Source organism: Fundulus heteroclitus, chromosome 8 (genome assembly GCF_011125445.2).
Source record: "Fundulus heteroclitus isolate FHET01 chromosome 8, MU-UCD_Fhet_4.1, whole genome shotgun sequence".
Taxonomy (NCBI): Eukaryota; Metazoa; Chordata; class Actinopteri; order Cyprinodontiformes; family Fundulidae; genus Fundulus; species Fundulus heteroclitus.
The window spans coordinates 7,974,247-7,998,612 of record NC_046368.1 but is presented as its reverse complement, the minus strand read 5'-3'; the positions used below and the strand labels follow the sequence as shown (position 1 = coordinate 7,998,612).

The window sequence follows — 24,366 nt, the reverse complement described above, 5'->3', positions numbered from 1 at the left end:
TTCACACAGTGTTCCTGAAGGCAGCACGGAGCTGCGTAGAAAGACTGAAGAAAATTGTTGCGATCGATGCGGCTGCAGAGCCTTGCATGTTTTAATGCTGCAGACCACAGTTTTTCTCAAGTAGTTCATATTTTAAACTAGTATTGTTGTTCATCTTCTATGTAAACTTTACCTTCAGGGAAAACGCCCACCAAGTTAATCGCACCGCCCCCAGTAATGCTCTAAACGCCCCCCAGGGGGCGGTACTGCCCCCGTTGAGGAACCCTGTGCTAAGTGCACACTGGGCCTTGTTTACTGTGCCAGCGCCATGGCAGCTGCAGGAACACACACTCACTTGTGATTCGCCCCCCGGCGGGAGTCTGGCGCTCTCTGGGGGTCAACATGGCGCTGGCGGGCAGCTGGCGGCGAGGCTGAGCTGCATGGAGATTCAGTGAAGAGGCGACTCCGCTGCTCTTCAGCGGCCGACTGAGCTGTAGAAGGAAACGGCGCGTTTTAACTATGACAGCTGAGTTTATAACCGAATAAAAGCCATAACTGAATTCAGTAACAGACTGCATGTGTTACTATGGCTGATCATCATTATTGTACTTTTTAATCAATACCTTCACTCGAGTGCCTTTTATTAAGTATTGTTTTCCCTATATTGCCTTATAGGCAATATAGTTTTTCCCTATATTGCCTTATAGGCAATATAGGGAAAATCTATTCACATTAAAATTACAATTTGCCAACATAAAATCTCTTTCAAAAACAAAACATAAAGCATCGATGTTGACTTCTAAGCCTGAATTCCTTTAAATCAAGATTAAAAACACATTTGTTTAGGATTGCCTTCAACTGTTCTAGTTAACTGAAACACCATTAGTGTTTCTTTTTTTAATGTTCTATTTTCTATCTACATTTTATTCCTACTTGCTTTTATTCTGTTTTATTTTGCTATATTTTAATCATGTAAAGCACGTTGCATTGTCTTGGTACTGAATTGTGCTATATAAATAAATTTGCCTTGCCTTGCCTTGCCTAAGCATAAGTTTAACAAGTTTGTATTATTTTGCCAACTTGTGTTAAGCACAGCTAACCTTTAATGAATATTCTGGCACATGTAAGATGCTATCTTAAACTTATTTACCAAATTCAAAGAAATATATTTTATTTTAAAAATAAATGCACACAAACCTCGGGTAAAGCACACAAAATTAGTATAAAATTTTTTGTAACAGAATATTTTTTAACAAATTCAGTATAGTTAAATATAGAAATATAAATGCGTTGGGAAATAAAATCAGTTTTATTTGCAAACTTATTTTTACTTTTTTATGCTCAAAAACAGCATGTTTGTGTTTTTATTCTATTAAATAGTGTATTATTAACATTTGATTTGATTAGTTTTAGGACAATATGTTTATAAAGTATGTTAAAGGGAAAAAATTATTATTAGTTATGGGTCAAGTCAGGCAGAAGAAATTCTACCAAACATGGAAATGGTAAATATGTGTTTTTGTGTGGCAAATAAAAGCAAAATCAAAAATATTAAATCACCAAATAAGTTTAAAAGCTAGTTTGAGATAAAAAAAAAAAAGCGGCTTCTTTTCACTCAAAGTAGATGTTACGTGACGTTTTACATTTACTTGTGTAGATTTTTACCATTACTTGTACTTGAGTACAAGTCACTCATGATCCAGGGATCAGTGGCTCCGTTGTCAACTCTGGTCTGTTTGTTCTGCCTGATGCAGTTCTGAGGAGAGGAGGAGAAGATGCGCCTCCTTCGTCTGCTTCTCCCCCTTTGATTGGGGGCGAGCGAGGGGCCCCCTGTTGGCTCCTGCTCCAGCTGACTGAGTGACAGAGGCGCCGACTGAGGTCTCCTAGAGTTTCTGTCCTGAGGCGCTGAAACACTGTTGAACAAAAATCCGGAAAATCCAACAAAGACATTAAAACAGGTGAGCTAAGAGGAACAGACGCTACGTATCCTGTTTCACTGCATGATGTGAGGAATAATTTATGCTACAGAAACGTGGAGGTAAAATATTGTCACACCCCACTGAGGCCCTCTGGTGGCGAAGACTGGGAACTGCTGCAGGAGTCAGACGGCTGCTTTCTGAACCCACAAACCCGCTGTCCGTTTCTGGAGAGATGATCCGATCCTGATCAACACAGAAAACAGATGCATATTCATTTAAATGCTGCGTTTGTCAAACCCTTCAGTGTTTGTTGATTAATTATACTAAACGGCTGCTCTATTAATCACTCCTTGGACGTCTCCTTGGGTGCATTGTGAAAATTTACAAGCCAATAATTTATGACTGTATGAGTATTCCCTCCACTGTTAAGTATGTTTGATACAACAGCTAATGCAAAGAAATCAAATTTAAAATGCTGCCTGTGAGCTCATTTGTACAGTTGTAATTTTTCAGTTGATGTAAGTAACCCACCTTTTTGTAAAAGAAAATATACGACACCAATTCAAATATGATGTAATTTGAATTCACCAATTAAAGTTACAGTTTAAAGATGATAGAGCAATCTGTTTATTTATAGTTTTATTTGAAGAAAGGTGTGAAATGTTTGTGAAGAACAGAACATGTAATCAGTAAAGAGAAGGTACAGAAGGTCTTATTGGCCCCTTCTATCCACAGGATTGTGAACCCAGTTGGATGCAGAATCAAAACAGGGCTGCGAGGAGGGGGCCTCGTGGCATCACTACGACTGAAATCCAAAGCTTGAGTCACCCCAACCATCAAGAGGACCACAAGGAACAGTTGTGAGAAAAAAAAAAACTACAAAGTTTCTTGATTAAGAAAACGTGTTCTTCTGCGTTTCTACTTTTTTAATTACCATATTTTGGACTATAAGGCGCACGTAAAGTCCTTATATTTTCTCAAAGATTTATGGTACACCTTGTAGTGCTGACACTAGGGCTGCTCGATTATGAAAACAATTATAATCTCAGTTATCATGGTCCATTTTGAAATCAGTTATAATAAATATATATAATATAATATATATATAAAAAATATTTACTAACTTCAAGAATTCTTCAAGAACAAAAACATGCCTTTATTCTGATACCTTTATGTTTAACCTTCTGCCAAATTAACAAAGGATTTATTCAAATTTAAGATATTGCATAAAAATATAAAGAAATAAATGAAAATACCAAAAAAAAGAGAAAAGACCTGAGTTTTAAAGGCTAATATTAAAGGAACAAGTAAGAATGACACCTAGTGGTAAAAATTGGAACAACACATACATGATGCCTTTCACAGAAACCTGCCATTTACTCAACGGTCCGTTGTTGCTCTGAAGTTTTGCTTTAACAGGACAGGTCTATTATGTTTTATTTCTGGTACGCTTCTCTTACTGACTTTCTTGTTGGTAGGCTGCTGCTCTTTTGCTAAAATAAAATACCAAATACTGAGCTCTGTGTTTGGAACCCTGGGAACTCTCATATGATTGGCTCAGGAACCAGGAAGTAAACACAGGCTACACTGAAGTGAAATAGTTCCAGACCGTACCTTCTAGGTTTGAAAGGAGAAAAATGTGACTAAGACGTTGTTGATGGAGAGGAACGAATGTTCCATCCTGGGTGACAAATGAGAATGATTTAGGTTGATTTTACAGTAAATATCTTACTTATAGCTCCTTTAAACAATTTTTATTTTTATTTTTTTTTACATTTTAACACGCTAAGTGACTGGATATTTTGGCCAAAAAGTTTTCCCCAGATTAGTTGCTCATAAATCCGTCTAAATTTAAGATGGGTGAAGAGGTTTGTAGAGTTGCAGAGAGGTGCAGAGGCCACTGAGTAGCATATCTTGAACATCAAGTGATTTAAAGCACATAATTGTCTTTTGGTCTAACCTCTTCCCTCTTAGGCTACTCTATATGACTGTTTTAGTCAATACTAAAATCAGGATAATTTAAATCCATTGTGTGTCTCGTATTTTTAAACACAGGAAGTAAACAGGAAGTGATTTTGGATGTGCGGCTGACGCGTAAACAATGCTATTTTGTCGGAGCAGACTTCCTAAAGCACTCATTAAAGTGACTCTAGATTTATTGACAGACCTGAGACGGCACCTTCCTGCTTCCCGTTTGGACCTTGGAGCTCCTCCGTTCCGATGTGACGTCCGTCAGGCTGCTCAAACTGCTGCTGGGAGACGTTCTCCTCTCCAGCCTTACTCTGATGCGTGCGGACGGAGCCGGGGGTGTGGAGGACGGGCTGCATGACGGAAGGCTGGTCACGGAGCTACGCTGTTGGCTTGAATAGAGTGGAGAGTGCGGCTCTGATTCCACTCTTCTGTTCCAGAAATACAGTTTGGTCCAGAAGTCAGAAAGATTATCTTAAACTTAATGGAAAAAATAACAACGCTGTTAAAAAGTTGAAACCAAATAATAAAGTTGTTAAGAGAAAATACAGTTGCTGTCAAATATATCCACAACTCTTTTGCCTGTATTTGCTTTTCTTTAAATTTAATACAGTTACCAGTTCAGAGTTTTAGGAAAAGGCTCGTTTATCTTAAAATCTGTTAACTGTCATCTTCACTTCATCCTCACAATCAAAGCATTTCCTCTGGACGACTGACTGCTCACCTCGGTGCCCAAGTTTCCAGGACTTCATTGTTTCCATCTCTCTGACCTTTCCACTCTTCTTTCTCCCCGGCGTGTTTGGTTGGGGTGTTTAAAGAGGAGGATGGAGCAGCAGGTGGTCTAAAATGCTGCTGCAGTGTTCGGTCGCTAATCGAAGAAAAGGAAGAGAAAAAACAACAACGCAAACACACTTAAAGTGTGGAAAAAGGGCAATTTTTATGCTTCAGATCAACAGATTGACTCTTTGCAGGGAATATTTTGTCATAAAATAGGATTCTTAAACTACAAAAGACCCACTTACTGATCCAGTGGCTGAGTTTGTTCATGCTCAACAAGCTTGTCTTTGCAAATCGAAGGTCTGAAGTAGATGTGCTTGAGAGTTTCTTCTTCATCATCATCATCATCATCATCATCATCGTCATCATCCTCATTGTCGCTTTTTCTACTACCTGAGCTCAGCTCTGGTTCTGCTGCAGTACCAGGTCCGATCCGGACAGGTTCAGGCGGACTCTGTAAGGAGAGGATGCTGGTTTTTGAAGCTCTATAGAAGCCATTTGAAAACATGCACAGAAAGAACGTTTTACTTCTCTTACTTCCAAACAGAAGTTTGCATCAAAGGCATGAATGTTTTAATTTTTGCTGCTTAGTTATTTATTCAAACTGTATTTTTTCTCCCCCAGAGTGGAACCATTATAGATGAAATGTCATTTATTTCTTTAACTCAGGAATTATGTGCAACAGTTTGAAGTGATTTTGAATGGTCTCCAATCCAAACATGGTTGAAATTATACATACTTAGTTAAATTCAAAAGTCTTTTAAAGAAGTTCCTTCACGTTTTTCATGTAGAAATTTCACTTTTCCAGAATAACCCTTCCAGATCTTGGTCATTTAACTTATTATTGCTCAGGTTGAGCTGGCTTTCTAACCCCTGACCAACTCCTGCACTTATCAAGCATTAGTATATTTCTGTAAGAAGGAACCTTTTCTGGGAAAGAAATCAAATGTTTTTAACACTCTGTTTTTATTTTTATATTTTTCCAGACCCAGAAAATAATGAAAGCCAATAAAGTTTAACATTATTCTCAAGACTTCAGAGGAGGATTAGAGAAAATCCACAGTAAACTTAAACTTTTGCACTAAAATCTTGAATAATTAGTCCACCATGGAATTAAATGGTTCAATAAAACCATGAACCAAAGTGAGAGGATGTGATGTTTTTAATCTAAATTATAAAAGCCACATTTATCCGATGATAAAAGATGTGTATTCAACTCATTAATTAAACATCTAGTCTATGGAGGACTAGGAGAGACACTGAAAAAGAAATTTAACCATTTTTGAATTTAACAATTAACATCGTACAATTAGAAAGTGGTTTTAATCACACATTTTTATTTGAGTTATTACAAATAGTAAACCGTACTTTTTAATCCATTATTAAATACTGCAGGTGTTTATAATCAGATTTATAAATCAGGGTTTTTAAATCTTCGTTTAGAAGTATGATTGAAAATACATTTTTAAATTGCAGTATTTAACATTGAATTTACATTTCCTCTTTAATAATTCAATTTAAAATGCACAATTAACAAAAGTATTTTCAAACTGGATTTCCCAATGATTAAAATGTTAAATTTAAACTATTTTTCAGTGACTCTCCTGGTCCTCCATACCAGTCAGTAGCTAATTCTTCTGACTTTCTGCTCTGTTCAGAGATGCAACATTCAGAGAGAGAATAAACGACGCCTTGAACCTGCGGGTGAGTCGGGCTCATTTCTGCTCCTTCAGACGGATCAGGTGAGGGGGCGTGCTTCACCTGCTCCTTCAGCTCATCCACACGCATCCCACACTGAAAGACCAGACCCTCCAGCTCCCTGAAGCAAACACAGAAAGGTAGTGAAATGAAGCGGATGCCAGGGAAGCTCGTTAAAGTTTCATGTCAACCTTTCTGTAGCCCTCCTACCCACCGTTCCGGGTCAAAGGCGCAGGTTTCCTCTCCTCTCTGCTGTAGGAGTCTGTGTTCGTCTCGAGCTAGAAGGTAGCCCCGCTCTAAAAAGTTCAGCCCCTCAGAAAGCTGAGAAAGACCCTGAAAGAGAAAAGCTCGTCCGATTAGAGAAGAAGCAACGGGTCCGATTACTCAGCAGAGGGCGGTTTGTTGTTCTTACGGTTAGTGTGTCGGAAGATGTGAGTTTATCACTCTGAAGGAGATCCTCGAAAGTTTGCAGCTGGGAAATAAAACCAAAATTCAAAATGTAAGTCCTATTGGGAAATCTTTGGTAGATCTAATAAGCGTCCATGTTCTGTTTGTCAGCTGGTTACTTGCTGGAGGAACTTCTCAGACTGATGGAAAAGGACGCTGGAGAGCTGCTGCTCCGGCTGCGGCGCCGAGGCGTCTGGCTTTTCTGTTCAACATACAGGTGGTTACAGGAAAGCTTTTCTACAGTTTTATAAAAAGGGCCAGACAAAATAAACGCTTCACCCTGATGTGTACCTTGTCCAGTAGAGCAGACCTCAGCCCTCTGAGCATGAGAAAAATCTAGATTCATCAAGTTTGAAGCGTTACGAGTGAGCCCAGAATGCACCATGTGACCGGCTTTTGGAGAGTCCGAGTACAGGTTTACCTGGAGGGAACATGGGAAAAAATAAAACACTAAAATAACTAATAACCCATGAAAATAAATCATCTGCTTCTAAACACTTAATTCTGCCACAGAATTGTTTTATTTACACATTTTATCTCCAGAAACTGAATTTTAAAGCTAAGGTTGAGCCCCTAGAGTTAATCAGCTTCACATATTAGCTGTAAATGAATAATTCTCTAATTATCCAACTGAAGCGAGTAAAAACATGGGTCTCTGATCTGTTCTCAGACCCAACATTGTGACCTGGTCTTGTTAAATGTTAAAATATGAATTAATAATTCAAACACATTCCTCTTGTGAAAATTAAACAGGTTTTCAGACTAAACTCCCGTAAGCTAAGAGTGTTTCTGGCTGCTGTTTTAAACCTAAAAGGTTTAAAATGCATCCTGAGAGAACAAGAGAGGAGGATAGTAAGAAGACAAGATGGCTGCATCGGTGAATACACTAAAAACAACTGAGGTGGGAATCTGTAAAGCAAACAAATAAAAATGAAAATCCAACCAGGGTTTCAGCTTGAATAGACAAAAATGTGTTGTGTGAGAAATGTTCAGAGGTCCAACAATGGTTTAATGAGCTCAGAGGTGCCATACAGCGGCGTTTGGGTTGAACGAGCATTTCTCCTCCACCTCTATGTGAAGAAATAATTAACTCTAAAAAAAAAACTGCTCCGCCTCTAATGTGCTCAAATCCTCTGGGCTTAGACTGTTGGTTCTTTTTGTCCGTTGGAAATACAATTTAAATTACAGGTTTAAAAACTGCAAGAATTATATCGACATACTGATTTTTATAAATCTTATTTTTTAGCTCTTGATGGTTTAAATGAGAAAGAATAATTAACCACAAGTTTAGAAAGCAACCAAGAACCCAGATTCTGCTGTAACAGACTGAAAACTTGCAATTCCTGCTGCAGGAGGAATTGCAAGGAGGATTTAATGAAAACATTAATGCTCTTAAAGTTTATCTATAAATCAGGTTTTGTAACATATATAAAGAGTTTTTAAACTGCTTAGTACGATTTAACAACATTTCAAAGGTACGCTGGTCGACTTCCTGCATTTCCAGCACCAAGAAGCTTCCCTGTATTAAAATGTGTTGAAATCAAAGACAAAGAGATCAAACAAGCTTTTAGCGTTTAAAAGGTCCTGTTGACCACAGGGTTTAGCTTTTAGATCAATTTTACATGAATGAAAATGCAGAACAAGCAGAGCTGGAATCCATTTATTAACCAATATTTCAGTCTCTGAATTTAACACATTTTGCTGCCAGAATTACATTTTCCCCCCAATCTCTAAAAAATTACTAATAGAGGGAAAGATACCACTTTCAAAGGATGTGATTCTTTACGGAGAAAGGCGAAAGTAAGGTTTATTTGTTAAGATCCTTTCGCAGACAAAACCATCACAAACCACCGAGCAGGAAAACCAGTAAAAAAACTACAAAATTAGGAGCGGATGAAGAAGAAAAATTAAATAAACATACATTAAAAATTCATCATATAACCAGTTTAAACAAGAAATGTTTTAACTGCTTTTTAAAAGAGTCCACAGATGTTAAAGTTGTTGGTAAAAAAAAAAAAAAAATCAACCAAAACGTTCACTTGTAATTTGTTATTTTCACTCAACTGCTCCAATCTTGCCTGCAAGATGAATTCTCGTGGTATTTGTGCGTTCACAAACACACCAAAATCTATCTTGTTCCGCTCCGGCTTGAGCTGTTTGTCTCTGAACCAAAAACGGTTCGGGCCAATCATGGGGCCAGGGGCGGTTCTAGTCAGGGGCCAACAGGGGCCTGTGCCCCTTTAGAACTGTTCCTGGCCCCTGTACTAAAAACATGATATTAAATTTCTTAGGATGATAAATGCTGACAAAGATACCGTGACTGACTGGTCATTTGGATCAGTTGTATTTTTTTCGTTTATGTTTTTACCCAATAATAAAATAACAAAATAATAAAAAAACAAACAAAAAAAAAAAACAATAATTAAAAATTAAGCTGTTTCACGTTAAGCTCCCGCTGTATTGAAAAAGATCAGGGGTCTGCAATCTGCAGTTCCAGACCCACAAATGGCTCTTTGGCTTACTTAATATATTAAATGATGAAATGTCCCCCCCCCCCCATTCTTTTGTTCTGTGCCCCTGTGAAAAAACACTGGCCCCACCCTGACCCCCCTGCTAAATTTTGTCTAGAACCCCCACTGCATGTGGCTGTGTTGTGGTTTAAAGCGGGGCATACCGGTCCTGTTTGGTCAGAAAGCACAATTTCTTCTTTGATGGTAGAACAGCAAGAAGAGCCTTGACCGGCTTACCTTGTTGTAGTTTCTCATGACGCCTGGTGCTTACGTTTTAATTTGATACCGTGATTGGTTAAAACCAACCTTTGGTAGGCGGGCACTAGGTATCGCTTCTCCCAATCAGCTCAGAGAGTTCTGCTGAAATTCCCTCTTTTCCCCAGACAGATTCGCCTACAGCCTAGAAGTCCATCTCAGAGAAACTGTTTCCACCATAAAAGGATAAAACTGGACTCTCTGATGACCTGCAGCGAGGTAAATTGTTCTAAACAATGGCAGCATCACACCCCAAAAGCTTTACACTAAAAAGTTTGGGACAATTAAGAGACATCATTGCTTTCATTCAATGAAAGAAAAAAAAAAAATATATATATATATATTTTGGGAAACTAAACCAAGCTTTATTGATCTGAAGTTTTTTTTTAAGTGAACTTGAAAGTGAGATCAATGATAGATCCTAAAGACAAAATTATAAACCAACGTTTTCGCAACTTTTTACCGACACCTAACCCCTGTGAAAACGTTCAAAGATGAAAAATGATATTTGAGATCCTGAGAGGAACTACCTTGGCTTCCAGACGGAAACGATCGATGGTGTTCTCTGCGTCTGCTAACTTGGTCAGCAGTCTGTTGTAGTTTTCCTGCAGAGAGAGAAACCGCAGGACCAGATGAAGAGTACGCCGACAGAGCGGGGGTCTACCTCAGTGCCGCTTTGTTCAGGATAAACAGCTTAAATTTAATTAGTTAAAAGTAAAACATTTCTACATTTAAAGTCCATAAAGGCTGAGCATAAAACGCCTTAAAAACATTCATATACACTACCACAAAGTAGTGCATTATTGGGAAGTGGAAGAAAATATATCCATAGGTTTCGACATGTTTGGTAAGACATACAAAAAAAAAAAAAAAAAAAAAAAAAAAAGAGGCACTTGTATGAATTCAACTTCCTTTCCTCTGACACTGTGGGGAAAAAAAAAAAAAAAAACTAGAGCACCGAAACTTCCTCAGAAGACGCAAAATTAGCCGATAGTGTCCACCACTGTGTAGTTCAGTCTCAGTTTAAATCCAGCTGTTCTGTTTCTGGCCTCAGATGTTTGTTGGAGAACAACCAGCATCATGGAGCCCAAAGAACCCAGAAGACGGACCAGGGAAAAGGTTCTGGTCAAGCTTAAAGCCGGGTCAGGTTCTTTGGTTCTTTAAAGGTTCTGATCAGAGGGGAATGTTGGTGGAGACATGGAAAGTATGGCCAGTAAGCAGATGAGTTGCAACGCAGAGAAAATAATTCATATTTACTATATAGCTTTTATTGAGGTTATGTATCTACTTTTCCAATTCCCTTTAATAATATAAAGAAAATACTGTACAGACTGAGTCAAACATCAAATGCTGTGAAAATACGAGTGTTACACAAACCTAGACATCTTTGATTTTCTCAATAATTCCCCGGTTTTTCAAGCTAAATTATAATAGTAATGAGAGATGGCAAAACATATGCATGCAAGAAACAAACACGGAAGAAATGATGAACAGATGAAAAAAAACGATTAATTCAATGAATGGATGGTTGGATTAAGTCAGGGGGTTTTAAACCTGAGGCACCATACGAGGAGCATTGTTTTGGTCTTTTGGCTGCAAGACTTAATTATTTGGAAATGTTCAGTAAATACGGATCAGTCCATTGAAGAACGTGTTTTATTGTATTATTCTCAAAATTTGATGTTCTTCTTTCATTTAAAATGAAAAAAAAAATAAGATTCTGGTTCTTTAATATCAACACAAAGAAGCAAATTTTACATGCTATGCATGTATCTAAATGTTCTACATTTATATATACAGGGTTTCCCGCAGCGCTATCTTGGCGCTATCACGCCAAACTCACGCTACCGCCACGCCAACATTCCAAAAAAAAAAAAAAAAAAAAAAAAAAAAAAAAAAAAAAAAAAAAAAAGTGACGTTAACACGCGCTTTCGCGCGTGCGTGAATGGCATGGAAAAAACAGATGGATACCCCCGCTCCGCAAGTCGGTCCGCGGAAAACTTGTCGTTCACCCCCCCCTCCGCGAGTCTGTCCGCGGAAAACGTGTCGTCCGACACCCCCCCCCCCCCCCCCGCTCAGCGAGTCTGTCCGCGGAAAACGTGTCGTCCAACACCCCCCCCATACCCCCCCCCCCCCCCCCCATATATATATATATATATATATAATGAACAGTTACAGTTTATTTAATGAGTAATTTTTTTACTAACAAATATATTGTTTTTCTGAAAGCTTTGTGTGGATGTATGGATTAATAGATAGATGGACGATTAATGAATGATTTATGGATGATGGATGGATAATTATTGGATGGATGGATGGATCTTTTCAACAAAAGCACATGAAACATCAGGAAACAAATCTTTTCCATGCTCTTCTTTTGCTAAATTCAACTTCCAGATAATTTCCTGCTTGTCCGTCTTCGGTTTGCCCCATAATGGAGTCTGGATCTCTGGGAAGCATTTCCCAGAAACAGCTTTTGGGATGACATGCTGGGAAATGTCTGATTTTTTTTCCTGTTCACTGTAGTGCTCATCGTTTAGCAAAGTAATGGTTTAGGGTTTGCTGTAGGTTATTAGTGGCAGTAGTAGTCAGCGGTAGTTCAGATTGTACCTCAAGCTGCTGGAGCAGAGTGTTGTCCTCCTGCTGACACCTGAACTCTGGAGGGACGGTGGAGTTGGCATCGCCGGTGGGAGTGTTGGGACCGGAGGATCCGTCAGTGTTGGTAAACAGGACTTCCTTGACGATGTCAGCGGGGGATTTATACCCCATCGGGGGCTCAGAGGACAAGGGCGTCCTCGTTAATGAGTGCTTGCTTATTGGAGGCTTGTAGCCACGTTTAGGGAACTGAACCCTGGGTTCCACCTTGGAGAAGTCGGGCCTTTGACGACTCAGAGATGCTCTTCTGGAAATGAAAAAGGAAAGATAAATAAAAACAGGATAAGAGGCGTGAATGACAACAATTACCCATAACTGCTGAAGATTCTCAGTCATCCAGGTCATGGTCATTGCAAAAAAGTTAAGAAAACAAAACAACTGGACATTTTTCTGAAGTTTGGAGACATTTCGCTTGTTTGAAGACAAATTGAACCGCAAATCGGTTCAATTTGCATGTTATATAAGCCATTACAAGGCCTCTGTTGGGCAGGTTATAAAGCTTACTACTCCACACTACTCCAGACATTTTGAAGTGAGAACTCTTTCTGGATAGGAAGCGAAACGTCTTCAAACTTCGGGAAAAAAGTTCAGTTGTTTTGTTTTTGTAACTTTTTTGGAATTACCCATAACTCACCTGAAATCCTCCATTGCTGCAGGAGTGTTTCCAGCTCCAGGAGTCCTTGGACATCTATCCTGACCTTTGCTCGGCTGTTTGGATTGTGTCGGGTCTTTCTGGGTTCTGCCGAGGGAACGTGTGCCTGAGTCCATAGCTACAGGAGCGCGCTCTGCTTTCTGCTTTCCTGATCCTTCTGTAGGAACCTTCTCCAGCTCAACTTGTTCAGGAGGCGACGCCGCTGGCTGAAGGGAACCCCTGAGCGTCGTGTCCGAACACCGAGGACTGGATTTCATGCTTGCATGACTGCAGAGAGACTCGGTCTCAGTGAAGCCCATGTCTGGAAAGGTTTCTGCTTCGATTAGTGGAGCTGCAGCCAGCTCCTCCTCGGTGAAGTGGTAAAGGTGAGGTAGAAAGGAGGCGGTGACCGCCGGCTCGGATACCAGACAGTCGGCGCTTTCAGCAGGATTTATATCAGACATGAAATATTTAGAAGACAAACCATCTGTGGCTTCCAGCTCTTCTGACCTGGGAGGGAGTTTGTTTCTTTTTCTAGTATCGTTCCTCACTTGCTCATCATCATTCTGTCTCTGCCTCCGTGTCTGATCTTCTGTCCAAGCTTGTAGCCCACCCTTCATGCCATAGCCTGTCAAAAACAAGCAGAGGGAAAGACCCGGTCAAAACGTTTCACTACGACAAGAAACGGAGACATAGTCAAACCTGGTTCAGCTTTTTTAAATCTAAATCCCAAACTTTTCTGGGCCCGTACTTCCAAAGTTCTTAATATCAACTCAAATGATTTTTAGGTAGAAGATCACGGAACATTTCAGCATCATTGATGCTTGAAATGTGGAACCTGAACGTCATTAAGCAAGAACAGAAAAATCGGGCTGAAGTAAAACTTGACATGTGGATGGATAATTATAAAGACAGACGAATGGAATCTCAACATTTAGGAGTTCAATTCCAGCCTTGTCCCCCAACCATATGATGATGGGCTCTTGGGCAACGGACTTAAGGGGTTGGTTCAGCTGGACAGTACACCATCTATTTTTGCTACTTGGTCATTTTAAAAACAACTCAAACTAAAAAAAAACTCATTCTCAGAGGGACAGAACACTGCGTTAGCTGATGATTAGATGCAACAATTTCATAACAGGTTGGTGCTAGAGTTGATGTCGTTTGTGTTTCCAGAAGGATTGGTTGAGGCTGCCTGCAGTATCGATCCGTCTCCTCCAGGTGGATAAGCGGATCATGAGTCCGCGGGAATACTTCCCCTAAAAAGCTCAGGAACAAACAATCTTCAGTGCTGCTGACAGAACTGACACTAAAATCCCACATTTTATTGTCCGTTCGTGGCAGAGCAGGAACGCGGCGGCGGGTCACAGCGGATCTGGTCGGTTGATTCGGCCGACCGGCTCCACCAACATAACGGCAAACACAAAAACTTAAAACATACTAAAAACTAATTGCCCCACAATTAAAACAAGTTTAAAATGTTAATAAACAAAACCATGGGGCCAGGACTATCACTAAAACAGAACCTCTATGACAGCATGAAGTGGGCTGAAAGAGATAGAAAAGCAAGAGATTACTAACCTGACTCTCGCCATATGGATGTCGCTCCGCCTAGCTTCACTCACATCCATCTGGGACATCTCCCATAGAGAGTCATTTCTCCAACCAATGTTATTGTTCTGCCAATCAGGACGCAGGGCTGGAGTTTCATAGATGTGACGCAGTGGAGAAGCGACCGTGACGTGAGACTGTTTTGATAGCAATGGCGGCTCGCATCGAGGAAGCAAGCGTTAACATTGATGCTGCTATTTCTTCCGTTTTGTCCAATCTACCTAATATTGTTTCATTAAAAGAACATCAGAGAACGGCTCTGAAGGCTTTTGTTGGCTGAAACCATGTTTTCGCCCTTCTCCCAACCGGATTTGGCAAGTTTTGTTTGCGGGGGCGCGCCCGTGGCGGAGTGGTTAGCGCCCCGTAGCGGTTAGCGGTTAGCGCTAACCATGTTAGGAGGCCTTTAGTCCTCAACGCGGTCGGCCCGGGATCGACTCCGACCCGCGGCGCTTTGCCGCCTGTCTTCCCCCCTCTTCCTGTCAGCTCACTGTCAATAAAACGTGTGCCACTAGAGCCGCAAACACATTTTAAAAAAAAAGTTTAGTTTTTTCCTGCGTCGCTCTCATCAGTGTCACGGGTTAGCATCGGTGTGAGTGGTTGAAATAGCACGTCGATAAAGATGACAGACAAGTGGCTTATCCAATCATATGCAAGGATTTTTGATAAGGCCCAGCCTTCAAAAAAGGCAATTCCTATGGAGAGGTCCCAGATGGATGTGAGTGGAGCTAGGCGGAGCGAAATACATCTGGCATGGGTCAGGTTAAGAGATAACGCCTTAGTTAAAAGAAGCTCGCTGTTCATGATTCATCAATAATAGAGAGGCTGTTCAAAAACGGCCTCCATGCCTAAACCCCCTGCTGACCAACATAAATTTACCAGACAATTTCTTTAGTTTTTTTTTTTTTTTTTTTTTACAAAGATTTAAAAGTGCATCGTACCAAAAGGCAAATTATGTCTTGCTTCGGGACCTTGTTGTCCAAGACCATAATGTTAAAATATTGTGTTTAATACTTCATAATGAAGTATAAGAACATTTAGTACCAGATGAATAACACTTACGGCGGTCCAGAACCTGATGATCCGTAACACCTCCACTAGGAGGCGCTTCCTCTGGGGTGCCGGGATCACTGCAACTAAGAGGCCCCCCCAGTTCCCAATCCTCCAGTGCCTCCGACAGACCAATGATGCCATCTTCATCCATCTGCTTAACAAAATCATCCTGGTTTTCATCCTCCTCTTCCTCCCAGGAATCCTCGGATGTCAGATCAGCGGCGGGGGGGCTTGGGAGGGGAGCAGGAGTCCACTGCAGGACCCCAGGTCTGGTGTTCCTTCTTCTCTCCATCCACCCCCCGTAAGGCGTCAGCTCTCAGCTCAGTCACCGTCTCAGCCAAACGCAAAGAGCTGTAGCATCGTTCTCAGCTTCTCTGGCTGGCTTTCTGCTACCAGGAACACGAGATAAAAAGTTAATTTAAGGATATTTCACTGCTATTCACAAACATACACATGATGGAAGTGAAATATGGAGGGCCAGAAAAGCAGCATGGCAATTATGTCATTAAACGCTTGAGACATCTTTTCATGATTTAATTATTTAGCTACATTATGGCAAATTTGTCCTTTAAAATACGGAAGCCTGTAAGTGCCACAATCCAAACAATATATTTCCTTATACTTCCAGTTCAAATTCCAATTGATTTCCACATGTTTAACATTTAATTAGGCATTAAATGGGGTAATGCTTTTCATTTAAATAATCACATAGATTTGATGACAGTTATTGGATTATAGCACATTTTGCCCTCCATAAAAAGTCCAACATTATCTTACAGGGAAAATGTGATTAAAGGTGAAGGTGTGCCAAAGAACTGTTTATTTAGGATATATTTTATTGCATGATCAAAATAAAAACTATACAAATTACATAGTTTATTTAAAGAAATCAAAACTAGATGGACTGGATGATGTACCCAAAAATGTATATCACGACACATTTCTTAACTTCGGTCTATACAATATAATTTACAATATCGATATGAACAAAATAAAAGCCTCAGAAAGACTGCCAAGCATACCCACAACAGATGCCTGTATGACAATTGTGTCGCCACGTTTATAAAACTTCTCCAACATAACATTTTAGAAATATATCCTTTAAAAAATTAAAAAATAATACATAAAACCCAGAACGTCAGTCAGCGACAAACACTGTAATCACAGCCTGAAATATCGGAAAGATCAAATCACCTTTATTAAAAGCAGTTTTAATGTGATATATATTGATATTGAATTACTGTCCCACCCCTACATGAAAAAAGAAAAGCACAAAAAAGGTAAATAAAAACTACATTTGTTCAACATTTACAATCTATTCCAATAAATAAAAGAAATTAGAATAAAAATATATAAAAATATTGAATAAAAATAAGAATTTGAAAGGAATAATATTCTAAAATACAAAATAAATGATGAAATCATAAAATAAAGGCAAACCAAACCAAACAGGTTTGTTAAATGAGGAAAAATGAGTAAAACACATTGAAGAGCCACACTACACCCCAACAGCATAGAAACAAGTACCAGCAGATTTTTTTGTTTGCCTTTCTATTCTCCGTCAGCATTTATCTGCATATTTGAACAGTTCTGTCGTTTCATATGACATGAAATTCTGTTTGTGTAACTTGGTGACAATTCAGTAACCTGACTCCGCCAGATAGATTTGCTCCGCATATCCATCTGGAAACCTTCCGTTGAAGTAATTTTGGGAAGGGGCGAAAATACTGGTTAGCTGATTGGCCTATGTTGGTGATAGACGGGCCAAATGAACCAATCAGATTCGTCGTCACTCTGTTACGAGCGACGACGAAAACACAACCACAAGCCAAGCTACTCTTGCTGCTGCGGGTAAAGGCTCGTTAGCTCAGCAAAGAAATACTCTGTAATTCCGATAAAACTTGCTCGATAGCCACGCTAACGCTAGTTTCATCGGCTGAAGCCGCCATGTTCTTTAGACTGACCTGTCGCGCTTCCCGTTGCGTCACACCTCAACCCGCCTCAAAGCCAACGCTGATTGGACGTTCATTTGGTGAACGGCTCCAAATTTTCTTTAACGGAGAGTAGCCAGACTGATCTGCGAGTGAAACCTTGAAAGCTCGCGAGATCAGGATGGTCTCACGAGGCTAACAATTCAGGGCAGACGTGTGAGGATGCCAAAAATGTTGCGTAGTAAGATAAAAACAATCCTTAGATTTAGTCTAATGAGTTAAAAGACCACCCCAGAACCGATGACGGCGGCTGTAGCTCATTATTCAGCTCAACCTTTTTACCTCAGATACACAGATTCTTATTTATTTCATCCTGGGAACATGTCACAGCTCGTCCCCAAACAATTTACCTGGAGCTGCATCACTCACTGTGAAAGTAATAAAAAAATGAGGTCAAGTAGATCAATCTAAAGCTGATTGTTTTCAAGCAAATAAAAACAATACAGCAAGAACTTAGGGAGCGAGAGGATATTTTTGAAGTTTTCACACAGATTTACATTTATAAACAAACACGGAATGCCATTTCTTTAAATTGGATTTCTGATTTTTTTGTTAGTATTTTTTTGCTCTACTCGTCCATCTCTCTGGGCGTTATTAGGCTGCTGCGTTTAACTCGTTGAATTCAACAGAAACGTCACATGGTGGGAAAAACTCTACACTGTTATTAACAAACCCAAGGCAGCAGCAGACTTTTCTTTTCTAAATTCAACTGTTTCTAGTTTCTTATCAACAGAAACATAAAAGCTCACCTGTTGATTTGTTCGCTCCCTGCGCTCCTGCCCTGCAGAACTGAGGATTTATCTCAGCTGCCATATGGGGGGAGAGTTAAGCTGCTCAGAGCCCCTTACAGGGGGGCTTCCCTGACACTGACAGTGATTATCAGAACGCATCTACAAAATGAGACGGGCTCGGGTTCTTGACAACACGCAGACAGCGGGACTCTACGGTCAGCCAGTGTAAGGATCCATCTTGGGTAAATGTTGAAGAACGGGAAGAATTAAGGGGTAAAGGACGAACAAAAAAAGGCAATTTAAAAGAAAAGCCGTGTCTGTCAAGGCTGCTAAAAGCAGTAACAAGACCCAGAAATCCTTCTTGAGAGGGAAATCAGACCAGTGATGTGGAGGCAAAGAACAAAAAAGCCAGATAGTCACCAGAGACAGGACTGGTGAAGCCAGCGGCCTTGTGGGCGGCTCAGATATTTGACGGATAATCTCCTTAAGATTCTCCAACTAGAGCCGAGGACACAGTGGACAGATGAAAGGACACGAAACACAGGAGGCTGGCCATTTCTATTGTTTAATTGTTAATCACTGCTATGAAACATGAAGACACTAAGTCGGATGTTTAAAAAACTAAACAGAATACACTGAATGCTCCTTAAAAGAACAATAAGTGACACCTTGTGGCTCAAACCGGTACTGCTGGCCAATCACAACAATCTAACAATCACTGGTCAGGTATAAGATGTTTTATTCTTTTTCTATTTCTGGTCCGCTTCCCTCACTGGCTTCCATGTTTGCAGGCTGCTGCTGTTTTGCCAGCATAAAATACCAAATGTTACGCTCTGCGTTGGGAACTCTCATGTGATTGGCTCTGGAACCAGGAAGTAAACACGGGCTACACTCTGAACAGAAGTAGATCCGAGCCGTCCCTCTAGGTTTGAAAGGAAAAAAATGTGACTAAGACATTGTTGATGGAGAGGACCGATTGTTTTTAGGGAATGTTGCTTCCATCCCAGGTGACAAATGAGAATGATTTAGGTTGATTTTTACAGTAAATTTCTTTAATTATTGCTCCTTTAAGTGTCCATTGTTTCTCTTAACGTTATCTTTTGAATAATGCACAGCCCTGCAGGCTTTTTATTTTGAAGCATCTAAAAAAAACTTATATTTGTGCAGTATTAAATTATCGATAAGTTTGAAAAATGCCATCCTGGGTGGTTTGTGTATGTGCAGCCTTCTTCAAAAGCCTGAAACTGACTCACTATCGAGCAGTTTTCATTGTAGCATCACTACAGAGGGAGCAGCTTTTACACCTCTATAGAGAGATCAGAAACAGACCAGGAATAACGAAGCGACAAAGTAAGGAAAGGTCTTGTGAAGACAGGGTTGTGTAGTTTTGATCTTAGTACTTACCTTAAATGAAGTAGTTACTGTTGTAAGTACACAGTACTTTTCATTAAATTTCCTTTACATTCAATCTCCTCTTTCAAAATGAAGGAATAAATGGAAGAAAGTTAAATGGCGTTATTTTAAAGAGAAATGGAAAATAAGTGCCGATGTCGAGTTTTGTGACTGGCTCGTTTGAGATTCTGGTATTTATGCTGGGAAGCACGTACCTGCAGGGGTTTGCATGGCTGCCCCTGCTGTAGGAACGCGACTTGTTCGGCGCAACATCATATCAACGACAAAACGGATTAAAATATTGCATGGAGCTTTCTTATATGCTCAATATCAACTCATTTCTCACAGTATTTTTAATGTTAATGCTAAGTTAATGTTAATATTAATATTAATGCCACAGTCGGGCTGGGCGATATGGCTTAAAAAGAAAATCTCAGATTTTACAATACCAAATCCAATTAATCGTTTTTTTCCCCTCCTTTTTGTATCACAAACAGAAATTGAAGAAATTATTTTAAATGTATATAGCCACAGTATATGCCTATAAATAAATAGACCAAAAACAATTTGGTCAAGATAAATTAAGGTTATATACACCAAGCCTCCATACTGATAATGGGTTGATCGTCCTTTTTGAGCCTTAGAAAAATAACCCCAGCACCAGCCGTGATGGGTAGATATAAACAGACGTGGCACCATCTACCAGCAATACCACAGAACTATCAGAAAGAATAATAATAAAATAAAATTAATAAATCCCTATTAACCAAAAACAAACCGTTACTAATTAAACAAACTCATCTACAGGAACTCTAGGGGCCTTATATCAGAACATCACAGAGAAATTAATTTCCCGTTCATAAACGCAACAGGGACACACCGTTAAGGTAAGAACCAATCAATCAATCAATCGATCTATTTTTAATGTTTTTACTTCAGACTGTAGAGGCTAAGAAGAGCATTGCTATTACTAATATCACAGTATAAATCAGAACGTTTACTAATCAACTCTGCAGTCACATCTGAGCGATCGGCAGGTTTACATCTGCTTCAGTGAACACCAACGTTCCAGTCTTCTCCCTCTTGGACTCATATTTTTTTGCACTTTTTTCACTGGATCTTGGATCATTCTGCATTATTTCGCTGGGAGATGCTAATAGCCGTTAGCCGCCTCGTGGTTTATCCCTGCTGCGCATGTGCAATGTCTTACTTCCGTTGTTATTGTAAATAAACACGAAAGGCTTTATTTACTGACAAACTGAGCAAATATAAAGCGTAAAATGCCAAAATAACAATACGCCAGCAGCGATAATCCTTCATAAAAACTTTGTATGCAACCAGAGAGAGCTACTGACGTACAAATTTAAAACAAAAGTCAAATAATGTGGTTATGTACCTTTAAAAGCTTTATGTCAAGCCTTTTCGTCTGGGAGTTGACCTGAATTCAAAGAGCAACTAAAAGCTGTGAAACATGCTTGTAAAACAAGATGAAAATATAACAAAAATGTTTGCTTGACTAAAGTAGGGGTCTGCAACCATTTCAACACAAAGAGCCATACAACACTATAATGTAATCAAGATTAGTGTATAATTTCTATATGAACTGTTGTATTTTTATTTTGAGGTGTGCCTCCTCTGGCTGGTAAAATGCCAAACTGCTGTTACAAAAAAAGTTAGTAATGCAGAAAACCTGTTTTTACTAATCTTCCTTGTTTTTATGTACAGTTTTAGCAAGATCCAAGCGAATCAATTTTGTTTTAGTTTAAAATCAAAATTGCAAACTGATTTGATAAAAAAAGATTTTATTAAATGAAAAATTCCATGTTAAAATCGGTTTATGATGAAAAATGGCATGTATTATCCAGACTGCTTACAAACTAAATTGAATAATGAAAAAACAACTATCTTGTTCCATTAGTCTGTGTGGAGTTTCTAACCAGATACGGAACATCACATAAAACACTACTATAAATCTGCTTTAAATTCAAATTTAGAAAATATATGTTAAAGTTCATTACAATTTACAGTGGGGGACCCAAAGAGCCTCCCCAAAGGCAACAGGTTGCAGACAACTGATCCTAAATCCAAGTGAAATAACACAAGTAGTGTTAAAACTTACCCTAGATTAGGTTGACAAATAGGTCCGTGTTAACAAAAATTAAAAATAAAATAAATAAATACAGAAGCAGAAGTTTAAAGATCAGATTTTAAAGCAGTGGTCCGTTGCCTTGAAACCGCAAAACTTAAAAAAAAAAAAAAAAAAAACTTTAAAACAGAGGAAAGACCCACCCCCTCCGTGTCACCATGGCATCCCCACCACAACAAACCACCCACCGAGAAATTAGTAACTGAAGATGACATAAATCTTACACATTTATAACAAAAAGGGCTAAAAAAAAATAAATATCTAAATGTGTGTTCCAGGATATGTTTTGAGTTAACGGGGTAGTGCAGCACAGACAACCGTTATCTAGCAGCAGCTGGACGGTTAAAAAGTTCGTTACGGTTTACAAGCGTGTGCACAAGAAGAAGTTACAATATGAAAAAACAAACAAACAAAAAAAACACGGACTCAAGCCGTTTAAGATTAATTTTAACAAAACAGCGGTACCTTGTTTTGAAGAGTGTTACACGACGCCTTCCCTCCAGGTACCGCAACAGACGCGACATTTAGAAGCTAATTATCTGTCTTTAGAGCAGCGTTAGTTCTGTTAGATGGAAGACTGGTCGCCACCAGCAGAGATTAATGACGTTATTTCGCCCCGCGTTTTGCCTTGCAGGCAATTCTCAAACTGATTTCCAACGCAAACATGCCCCCCGTCTGATTTATTGCATTGATGTGTTTCTGCAATCGAACAACTTTGACATTTTCTGATATAGAAGTTGAATTTCTGGAGTTAATCGGTAGTATTTATGCCGAACAGTCACTCCTGAGGGTTTAGGCATATAGTACAAGTCTGAGTTGTGATTGGTTACTATGTTAAAAAGGGGCGGGACATGTGTTTCGCGTATAAATTCTGGAAAGTGTAGTTAGAAGGCGAGTCCACAAGGGAACACTGTTTAGCAATAAGTTGGTCTTTATATTTGCTCGAAACAGACAATAAAAAACAACAATAAAATATATTTATCCAGAAAAAAAGAAATGTAACATACTATGTATTTTAAACCATTATCCATTTGTTTCTTTCAACAACAACAACAACAACCTACATCCCTTAGGGATGGGTTAAATGGAGATGACAAGTATTGTTAAAAAAAAAATAATTGGAATACACGAGGAATAGTTGTAGAACTCCCAAAGAAAAAGTAGTGCTAAAGGACCCAGAGAAAGCCTTCCTGCTTCTATGTACAAATGATGCCTACAATGAAAAAAATTTCATTCATGTTTTTTTTTTTTTTTTTTACTGTCTTTTAAAGTTGTGCTGATAATGCAGCGTATTGTATGGCATGTCTAGTAAAATCAATGGGGGGGGGGGGGGGGGGGGGGGGGACGGGGGGGGGGGGGGGGGGCAACGTGCAAAAGTATTCACTATTCACATTTTGCCACATTTCAAAGACAAACCTCAGCATATTTCACGTGTTCTATGTTGTTAGACAACACAAAATAGTACATAATTGTGAAGAGAAAGGAAAATGATTTACGGTTCAAATTTGTTTACAAGAAAAAAAATCTTAAATGGTAGGCATGCATTTAAATCGATTCTTCATAGGCCCATCTGTGGCTGCACTTAAGTTGCAGGTCCCTTACCAGCTTTGTACATCATGAGAATAAACTTTCTACCTATTCTTCTTTGCAAAACAGCTCAAGGCCAGTCGACTGGATGGAACATGAGTATTCAAGTGTTGCTAGATTATGAATTGGATTTAGGTTCAGACTGTGACTGGACCATTCTAACACATGAGTTTACTGTAATTCTTCATAAACCAATCCGTTGCAGCCCTGAATGTTTATGGTTGTTGCCCTGCTGAAAGGTGAACCTCCATCCAAAACCTAATTCATTTGCAGCTTATAGCAAAACATTTTCAAGCAACGCTCAGTGATGTGCAGTGTTTGTTAAATTAAAATTTCACTCTTCCACGTTAGACTAATTCATAAAATAAGTTTGGATTTTACTATATTGGTGCCAGCAAGGATATAAAATTGCTGTAAAAAAAAACCACATTCACGTTTTCTTCAATTTTGAAATTTCTAATGAGACCGTTATAGGTAAATTAACACCACTTGTCAGTAAAAACCCAAGTAATCCACCCATGTAAAAAATCAAAGCCAGTTACTCCACAGATGAAATTATTTGTGAAAAAACATTGGAATACACAAGGAACAGTTGTAGAACTCACAAAGAAAAGGAAGCACAAAATGACAGAGGAAACCAACAAACCAGTTGAAATCTGTTGGTAATCAGAAAGCCCTCCTGCTGCGATGTACAAACCAGTAATAGCTGGTTAAATATTACCTGATGGCCTATAAAAACGTTTCTCAATAACAAAGTATTGCAAAAAGTAGTTGCACTGCTAAAAGCAAAGAGAACCTTTGCAGGAAACGCTTCTCGTTACAAAACATGCTAACAGTAACAGAGCTAGGAGTTCATCCTGTAACCGTTGGTTCGAATCCCCGCTCTGACCATCTCAGACATTGTGTGCTTGGGGAAGACACTTCACCCACTGTGCCTGCTGGGAGTGGTCGGTGGTGCCAATTGTATGGAAACCCTGTTTATGTCAGTCTGCCTTGGGGCAGCTGTGGCTACAATGTAC

At 39.4% G+C, this 24,366-nt stretch overlaps 1 protein-coding gene across 10 annotated transcripts in view; it reads right to left on the bottom strand.

The window, feature by feature from the left end:
• Window positions 1-22,345, bottom strand: part of akna (AT-hook transcription factor) — a 40,662-nt gene extending 18,317 nt beyond the window's left edge. For 2 of the 10 annotated variants that reach the window (XM_036140053.1, XM_036140054.1), the window contains exons 1-16: window positions 18,241-18,503; window positions 15,510-15,889; window positions 12,843-13,467; window positions 12,164-12,455; window positions 10,084-10,158; window positions 7,080-7,209; window positions 6,908-6,990; window positions 6,754-6,813; window positions 6,556-6,674; window positions 6,342-6,462; window positions 4,889-5,097; window positions 4,591-4,734; window positions 4,066-4,297; window positions 2,035-2,141; window positions 1,645-1,892; window positions 335-470 (exon numbers count right to left, since the gene is read on the bottom strand). In XM_036140053.1, coding sequence (XP_035995946.1) covers window positions 335-470; window positions 1,645-1,892; window positions 2,035-2,141; window positions 4,066-4,297; window positions 4,591-4,734; window positions 4,889-5,097; window positions 6,342-6,462; window positions 6,556-6,674; window positions 6,754-6,813; window positions 6,908-6,990; window positions 7,080-7,209; window positions 10,084-10,158; window positions 12,164-12,455; window positions 12,843-13,467; window positions 15,510-15,792 — 2,864 coding nt within the window. In that variant the 5' untranslated portion in view covers window positions 15,793-15,889; window positions 18,241-18,503. Of the gene's footprint in view, window positions 1-334; window positions 471-1,644; window positions 1,893-2,034; window positions 2,142-4,065; window positions 4,298-4,590; window positions 4,735-4,888; window positions 5,098-6,341; window positions 6,463-6,555; window positions 6,675-6,753; window positions 6,814-6,907; window positions 6,991-7,079; window positions 7,210-10,083; window positions 10,159-12,163; window positions 12,456-12,842; window positions 13,468-15,509; window positions 15,890-18,240; window positions 18,507-22,225 lie in introns of those variants that run through there. The other 8 variants (XM_021317322.2, XM_021317321.2, XM_021317323.2 and 5 more) reach the window with 8 other exon arrangements.
• Between the last annotated feature and the right edge of the window lie 2,021 nt (window positions 22,346-24,366).